Genomic DNA, 8,774 nt, shown 5'->3' on the forward strand with positions numbered 1-8,774 from the left:
CCCCATCTTTGAAAAAAATAAAATAAAATAAAATAAAAAAGACCAAGTCTTGCTCTGTCTCCCAGGCTGGAGTGCAGTGGCGTGATCTCAGCTCATTGCAACCTCCACCTCCCAGATTCAAGCAATTCTCCTGTCTCGGCCTCCCAAGTAGCTGGGACTACAGGCACCCGTCACCACCCCCTGCTAATTTTTGCATATTTAGTAGAGACGGGGTTTCACTATATAGGTCAGGCTGGTCTCGAACTCCTGACCTCAGGTGATCCACCCACCTCAGCCTCCCATAGTGTTGAGATTACAGGCGTGAGCCACCATGTCCATCCAGTAGGCACTTTTTCATGTCTATTATTCATTATTATACACATCGACATTCACCGTTTTGTTTTGTTTTTTTTCTTTTTTAGAGACGGGGTCTTACTCTGTCACCCAGGCTGGAATGCAGGGGTGTGATAAGAGCTAAGTGCAGCCTCGAACTCCTGGGCCTCAGGCGATCCTACTGCCTCAGCCTGCGGAGTCAATGGAACTACAGGTGGGCTCCACCACATCCGACTGATTATTTCTAAATGATTTACTTCATCCACTCTTCCCACACGAGTAGGGCACACAGTAGGCTTTCCATAAATACCTGTCAAAAGCCTACACGAAGGAATTAATTCCTGTTAAGAATGACCTTCCACCATGCCTACCTCGCTAAAAACTACATTTCCCTGTAAGCTTGGCGCGATGCGCTCCCACAAGAACGAGCGACAATTACTTCCCACGGCCCCGTCCCGCCCCCTACCGCCGGTGCCACAGTGATTGATGGGAAGGTAGTTCTTACGCGCGTAGGCCGGCCTCTAGCGACCTGAACCCAAACTAAATTTCCCAGCAAGCAGCGCGCCGGCCTGGGAAAAAGGGCAAGATGGCGGATTCCGAAGAGGTTGTTTTGCCACTGACTGCTGCTTCCACTGCACCAATTTCATTCGGCTTCACTCGCACGTCTGCCCGAAGGCGGCTGGCCGACTCGGGAGACGGCGCAGGGCCATCCCCGGAGGAAAAGGATTTCTTGAAATCCGTGGAAGGAAGGGAGCTGCAGAGGTGACGCGCCGGGTCTTTCACACCTTGGAAATCGCTGCGGTGGGCGCAGGCGGGAGGGAGGAATCTCAGTTGTTTGTCTCGGTGACAGTGGCCTGTTAAGCCTGAAGCACAGCCTGAGTAAATTCGTGGAGGCCAGAAGGCGGGAGTTTATAGGAGGGATGGGGAAATTGGACCTGATAGCCGTGGGAATTGTGAAGACAGCATGTGTTCCTGAGAAGTGTCTTTAGGAGTCGAAGACACTGAGGTGTGTGCGTTCTGGGAGAAGGAAAGAATGGGAGAATGACAGGACCTCTAGAGTCTAAACTGAAGTGGTGGGGCTTCTCCGATGTGGGGTACGGGATGGAGAAGCATATTCAGGTTAATGGAGGCCGCCATCAGCCTAATGAGGAGAGGAGGGTCTGAGGGAGGGATTTTCAGAAGAGAATCAGGCATCTAGGAAGCTGTTTGGGAACGTGGAGCTGGGGAGAGTCTGAGCTGAAGATAGTGATTTTCGAGTCATTGTGGAAGCCGGTCTTGGGTTTAACAGAGAGTCCAGGAATTATTTGTCGAAGGCACTGACATTTATGAGTTGGGCACACTGGGGGAGAGAATCCAAAGAATTGATGATCAGAGAGGTACAGGAGATCCAGACATGGAGTAGGGAAGGCATGGTCTGTTGGGCTGGGGGTGAGTTTGGCTGTTGTGTTTTCTCTGAATGAAGGAGTGTGACTCAGAACCCACTGACCCTGCCACTCTCCCAACCTCACCCCTCTGTGTCCACATCAGTGTGAAGCCCCAGGAAGCCCCCAAGGAACTCATCATCCCTTTGATCCAGAATGGCTATCGCAGGCAGCCACCAGCCCAGTCCCCTGGGCCATCCACCGATTCTGGGGCCATGGTGGATGGGGTGCTGTCCCAGGCTGTGAAGGAGCTCATTGAGGGTGAGTAATGCCCCTTTACCCTTCCCCAGTGAAGGAAGAAGAGGAAGAAGGTGGAAGGATAGGGTGGTACCTCATTGCTCCCTCCTATTCTTCCCTTAGAATCCAAGAAGTCTCTGGAGGAGAGAGAGAATGCACGTGTCGACCCCACGCTTGCTATCCCCATGATCCACAAAGGATGCACCCCCAGTGGGGAAGGGGCAGACAGCGAACCCCAGGCTGAGACAGTGAGCTGGCCCCTTGTCCCCCTCCTGCCCCAGCCTTTCTTTGCCCTATCTGCCAGGCTGTGTCCCTGCACATAGCAGGGAAAGCCTGTGTGTGTGCTAGAGGCCTGCCACCTGCCCCTTCTCTTGCCATCCTTTTTGGAAGCATTACCAAATGAATCTGGATACCTGGATGCTAAAAAATACTTGAATCCTAGGATTATCTGAATGAGATGTGCAACAAAGGGAACAGGAAATGTAAAGGCCCTCAAGGTAGACGCTGCCTAGAGTGTTTGCTGACACCAAAGAGACCAGTGTGACTGAAGTGGAATGAGTGAGGGAAAGGTGTAGTAGATGAAGTCAGAAAGGAGACAGGGTGCTAAACCAGGCAGGGCCTTGTAGGCCATTGTGAGGACTTTGGCTTTTACTCTGAGTGGGGTGAGAGCATGGACAAGCCCTGAGCAGAGATGAAATATGATTTATAATTTGACAGCATCCCTCTGGCTGCTGTGAATAGAATCATTAGTGAAGTTGGAAGCAAAGGGCTTAGTCCAGGCTAGAGATGCTGGGGACATAGACCAGAGTGGTCTGGAAGGATAAGCAGGGTTTAGTAAGAGAGGGAAGAACAAACAGAGTGAATACTCCTGTTGGTAGCGACAGCCTAAGCAATGACATAGTAGCAGAAAATCGGTGTGGCAACTTGTGTATCTGGAGTGAATGTGAAGGAGTGATGATGGGAGGTGACAAGAGGAGAGGTTAGAGGTGTTTCTACAGAAGTAACCAAGTCTGTCTTTCATACCCACAGACCTGACTTTTCACTGTTTCTTTCATGAATTTCTTGCACTGCTTCTTTGGAGTCTAGTTCTCCTACACCTGCAGACCACTCTGTCTTTTGATTGAACTGTTCTCTTCAGCCTACAGATGTGCCCTGATTTCCTTCTTTTTTTTTTTTTTACACAGTCTTCTGTCACCCAGGCTGGAGTGAAGTGGTGCAATCTTGGCTCACTGCAACCTACCCCTCCCGGGTTCAAGCAATTCTCCTGCCTCTGTCTCCCAAGTAGCTGCAATTACAGGTGTGCGCCACTATACCTGACTAATTTTTGTATTTTCAGTAGAGACAAGGTTTCGCCATGTTGGTCAGGCTGGTCTTGAACTCCTGACCTCAAGTGATCCACCCACCTTGGTCTCCCAAAGTGCTGGGACCACAGCTGTGAGCCACTGTGCCCAGCTCCTTTATCTTTAAAGAAAAAAAAAGATCCCACTTCACTCTTCATCCTTTCATCCTGTTCCAGCTTTGGCCTCATTCCTCTAATTTTTCCCTCTATAAACCTCCTCCTGCAGATTTCCACATCTCGATTGACCAAAATTCCATCTATCCTTCGTCTCACTCAGCTTAAAAACCTTGGAGACAGCTGGGCATGGTGGCTCACACCTGTAATTCCAGCACTTTGGCAGTCTGAGACAGGCGGATCACCTGAGGTCGGGAGTTCGAGACCAGCCTGGCCAACATGGTGAAACCCCGTCTCTGTGAAAAATACACATATTAGCCGGGCATGGTGATGCACGCCTGTAATTGCAGCTACTCAGGAGGCTGAGACAGGAGAATCGCTTGAACCCAGGAGGCGTAGGTTGCAGTGAGCAGAGATTGCACAACCGCACTCCAGCCTGGGCAACAGAGCAAGACTCCATCTCAAAAAACAAAAAAAACAACAACAAAATCTTTGGAGTCATCCTGAATTCCCCTCTTTATTTCATGCCCCATACAATCTGCCAGCACAATTCTATCATCTTTTTTCAAAATGACACCCAGAACTGACCACTTCTCACCACCACCAATACCACCACAAAGGGCTGAGCCACCAGCATCTCTCATCTGGACTATTATAGTAATTTCTTCACTGGTCCCTCTTGTGGCTCCCACCTGGCTCAGGGTCCTCTGACTTCTGCCCAGCTCTCCTAATTTAGTCTCTTTGCCACCCTTCTCTGCTTTCTACTCTCACCATCATGGTGACTTTCGTGATACTCCTCGAACCTACCAAGCCTTGTCCGGCCTCAGGGCCTTTGCTATTACAGTGCTTTCAGCTTGGGACACTTTCTTCTCATATCCTCATGGCTCCCTCTGCTGTTTTGTCAACCCAGTGGCACTTCCTCTCCATCCCTCTGCATCCTCTTACCCTGCTTTCTTGTTCTTTACATCACAACCTGACATATCATGTTCTCTGTGTTTTATTTATAGTATGTCTCCAGTACTAGGCCAGAAGCTCTGCAAGGGTAGGGGTTTTTGTCTGTTTGGTTCACTGCTTCATCCCCAGTACCTAGAACAGTACTTGCCATAGATTAGGTGCTTTATATTTGTTGAAGGACTGAACATGGAGGAGTACAGTGAGGGATGGAAAGAAGAAATCAAAAGTCACCCTTGAGCTGATTGGAAAAGACACATAGCAGGTCACACAGTGGGTGGCAGCAAGTGCACTTCAAATAGAGGTCCCAGTATAAGCAAAACTGACCCTCCTTCCTCTGCCTGAATCTGTAGGTGCCAGAGGAGGCCAATTATGAGGTGGTCCCCGTGGAGGCCTATGGGCTGGCCATGCTGCGGGGCATGGGCTGGAAACCTGGCGAGGGCATCGGTCGCACCTTCAATCAGTGAGTTCTGGGATAGGGGTGAGGGGACAGACAGATCAGGCTGTGATCAAGATCCCCAGGATCACTGCCAAACTGGAACCATCCAGGCAGGGAGGGAGGATACATTATTGCCCTAACTAATTCAGCAGCTCCTTCCACTACAGTGTTTTGTTTGTTTCCTATTTTATTTATTTATTTTCTTTTAGCCACAAAGGGAGAGGAACGTTTTGTTTTGTTTTCTTTTTTGAGATGGAGTCTCACTGTCGCCCAGGCTGAAGTGCAGTGGCGTGATCTCAGCTCACTGCAACCTCTGCCTCCTAGGTTCAAGTGATTCTCCTCCCTCAGCCCCCCGAGTAGCTGGGACTACAGGCGTGTGCCACCACACCTGGCTAATTTTTTATTTTTAGTAGAGATGGGGTTTTACCATGTTGGCCAGGCTGGTCTTGAACTCCTGACCTCAGACGTGAGCCACCACGCCCGGCCTCCACTTCTGTTTTAAACTCCCATTTGGCCTTTGGTACGCTGTAATAGAATCCTGTTTATATAAAATTTGCCTCTGGGGACATCAATTTCCTCATCTGAAAAATGGAGATAATAATACTGACTTCACAGGTCTGTTATGAGAGTTAAATGAAATTATACATATAGGCCAGGTAGTGGCTCATGCCTATAATCCCAGCACGTTGGGAGACTGAGGCAGGAGGATCACTTAACCTTGGCAGTTTGAGACCAGCCTGGGCAACATAGGGAGGCCCCATCTCTACAAAAGATTAATTAATTTTAAGAAAAGAAATTATATACATAAAGCACATACAGTAGTAGGTCCTGAAAGCATAGACTAAACATTTACTATTGTCATGCAGACTTACTACCCCTTCTTTGCAATTGCAAACTCTGAAGAATTCTGAAAAAGAAACATTTTTTCATAAGCCATTGGCAGCCAAACATGATCTGAATTGGCATTGAGTTGTTTTTTTTTGTTTTGTTTTGTTTTGTTTTTTGACATGGAGTCTCTTTGTTGCCCAGGCTGGAATGCAGTTGGTGCAATCTTGGCTCACTGCAACCTCGACCTCCTGAGTTCGAGTGATTCTCCTACCTCAGCCTCCTGAATAGCTGGGATTACAGACATGTGCCACCGTGCCTGGCTAATTTTTGTATTTTTAGTAGAGATGGGGATTCCCTATGTTGGCCAGACTGGTCTTGAACTCCTGATTTCAGGTGATCTGCCTACCTCGGTCTCCCAAAGTGCTGGGATTACAGGCATGAGCCACCATGTCCAACCATATTGAGTATTTATAGTCTGTTTCTCCTGCTTGGTGTGAATATTCATATGATTTCCCCTGTAGACATAGTATATTTGGTTACAGTGATCTGCCTCTGATCTCACTGTAGATAGTATGTAATAGATGGTATATGCAGCATGTTATTAGGTTGAATCAAATGAAATTGCTGTTTCTGTGGGTCAAAAACAGTCCTAATATGAGATCGGAAAGGGCATCCTTGAAAATGTTGATGGGGGCCAGACATGGTGGCTCATGCCTGTAATCCCAGCACTTTGGGAGGCCAAAGAGGGTGGATCACCTGAGGTCAGGAGTTCGAGATCAGCCTGACCAACATGGTGAAACCCTGCCTCTACTAAAAATACAAACATTAGCCGGGCATGGTGGCATGTACTTGTAACTCCAGCTACTCAGGAGGCTGAGGCAGTAGAATCACTTGAATCTTGGGAGGTGGAGGTTGCAGTGAGCCGAGATCCAGCCATTGCATTCCAGTCTGGGAGACAGGAGTGAAACTCTGTCTCAAAAAAAAAGAAAATGTTGATGAGTTTGGGCAGGGAGAGGAAGTAAATAAGATGTTAAAGACTGTCGCATTCTCTCCAGCAAACCCATATTTCTCCCTGCAGAGTAGTGAAGCCCCGTGTCAACTCACTGAGGCCCAAGGGATTAGGGCTGGGTGCCAACCTGACCGAGGCCCAGGCCTTGACCACTACTGGCCCCTCCCGCATGCCAAGGCCAGATGAGCAAGGAAAGGATAAGGAAGATCAGCCTCAAGGGCTGGTGCCTGGAGGAGCTGTAATGGTTCTTTCTGGCCCTCACCGAGGCCTCTATGGGAAGGTAAGGAACCAAGATAGCCCAGGAGCCCAAAACAGGCAGCAGGGAATGTTGATCTGAGGGTCAAAGGGAGGAAGACTTGGGTTTGAGGTAGAAAGGCTGGGAGTCCCAGTCTTTTAGGCCTGCTTGGCCCACTGCCGCTCTCAGTAACCCAGGACAACTTGCTGGCCTTTGTGAGCCTCAGTTCCCAGCTAAAAGGAAGAGAATGCCATATGCCACAAGTCCCTGAGGATTAAATGCTTAAAGGATCCAAGGAAGCCCCACAGTCAGCTGAGGGAGACACAGGAACCAGACCTGGTCCCACTTCTTAGGGGTCAGAGTCTGGTCGGGGAGACAGAGGAAGCAGGCCTCTTAGAGGTGAGAGGTGGACAGCTTGGTCCTAGGAATGTGGGTGGAGTCCACAACCCCTACCTAACTTCTTCCCCTCAACACTTTAGGTGGAAGGCCTCGATCCTGACAATGTTCGGGCCATGGTTCGTCTGGCTGTGGGGAGCCGGATGGTGACTGTTAGTGAGTACTGCCTACGGCCCGTCTCCCAGCAGGAATTTGACAAGAACGCCTTGGATCTCAGTGAGTGAGCCTCTTGTAGAGCTAGGGGAGTTGGCAAAGCATTCCTGGGGATGGCAGGGCCTGGCTTATGGAATGGTTTTAGATCTGCAGCAGGGAGGGGCAGCAGTCTGCCTGACAGGTGTGACTTCCAGTCAGAGGTCAGGAGGTAAGAATGGACATAAGTGACTTATTCCATTTGATTGGAGAAAGGTGGATATCATACCCCTGGGTCTGTAGCCTGTCTCTGAGTGGGAAGAAACAGGTACGGAAATCAGTTGCTACTCTCAGGATCTTTGTCCATTTGGGGTGATGAACCTCTCTTTTACTAGGGAGTGAGAACTACTAGGATTAGTGTATGACCGAGAAGAAAGGAATTCTAGGCAGACAGAGTAGCACCGGTGAAGGCGTTTCGGTAGGATGGGGCAGTTTGGCAGATGGGTACAGACAGAGCTCTCCGGGAATCTCTAGTCCACGTTAGGTGGGCATTGTTGCTGTGGGCTAGGGCGGCTGTGGGAGGGTTCCTGGAGGACGCCGAAATGGTTGAGAGGTCAGGGAGAGGCATTCTACTAGCAAATGCATGAGGGGAGAGAGGGGCAATTTGGCAGGTGGGAGGTGGCCCTAGGCTGAGACATGGCCTTGGAAGGAAAGGGCAATGAGACACTGAGGCTTTGTCCTGGTTTTCCTACTAACTCCTTGAACAGGCCAGGTAAGGAAAACTTCCTTCCCCAGGGCAACAGAACGGAACTGCCTCATTACGGAAGACCCTCCGCAATCAAGAACTCCACATCCAGCAGGACAACTCAGAGAGGAAGCGGAAACACCTTCCAGACCGGTGGGACTCTGAGCATGTGGGAGGGGGCAAGAGGGCAGGGCTGTGGGTAGGCTTGAGCAGCCAGGGAAGGCTTTCAAGGCAGGGCAGGCTCATAGAAGGAACTGGGAACTGCATTGTGGGTGGGTTTCATAGCATAGGCAAAGGGAGGGCGACTGGAAAGTGCATCTGATGAAGAGCTAAGCTTGCGGCTGCCACCTTCTCCACAGACAGAATGGGCCTGCAGCCAAGATTGAGAAAGCAGCCCCCAGGAGTCAGCACTGGTTGCACAGGGACCTGCGTGTGCGGTTTGTGGACAAGATGTACAAAGGCGGCCAGTATTATAACACCAAGGTGGGAACCCTGCAGCCTGGGTCCCTTCCCTCCCCCAGGGACTGGGCCCCCTTACCTCTCTAAAAATCTCACATCCCCCTGACCTGTATCCTCAGATGATAATTGAAGATGTCCTAAGCCCAGATACCTGTGTATG

The 8,774-nt window shown here is 49.9% G+C and overlaps 1 protein-coding gene across 1 annotated transcript in view; it reads left to right on the forward strand.

Moving 5' to 3' along the window:
* The first annotated feature begins 449 nt into the window (after positions 1-449).
* The window catches only part of GPKOW (G-patch domain and KOW motifs), a 10,432-nt gene continuing 2,107 nt past the window's right edge, over positions 450-8,774 (forward strand). Inside the window, exons 1-9 of the mRNA XM_037733373.1 lie at positions 450-1,074; positions 1,840-1,994; positions 2,094-2,218; positions 4,728-4,837; positions 6,720-6,930; positions 7,365-7,497; positions 8,206-8,308; positions 8,515-8,638; positions 8,734-8,773. Of these exons, the coding sequence (XP_037589301.1) occupies positions 899-1,074; positions 1,840-1,994; positions 2,094-2,218; positions 4,728-4,837; positions 6,720-6,930; positions 7,365-7,497; positions 8,206-8,308; positions 8,515-8,638; positions 8,734-8,773 (1,177 nt within the window). The 5' untranslated portion in view covers positions 450-898. The remainder of the gene's footprint in view (positions 1,075-1,839; positions 1,995-2,093; positions 2,219-4,727; positions 4,838-6,719; positions 6,931-7,364; positions 7,498-8,205; positions 8,309-8,514; positions 8,639-8,733; position 8,774) is intronic.

This window comes from Cebus imitator, unplaced genomic scaffold (assembly GCF_001604975.1).
Source record: "Cebus imitator isolate Cc_AM_T3 unplaced genomic scaffold, Cebus_imitator-1.0 Scaffold520, whole genome shotgun sequence".
NCBI classification, from domain to species: Eukaryota; Metazoa; Chordata; class Mammalia; order Primates; family Cebidae; genus Cebus; species Cebus imitator.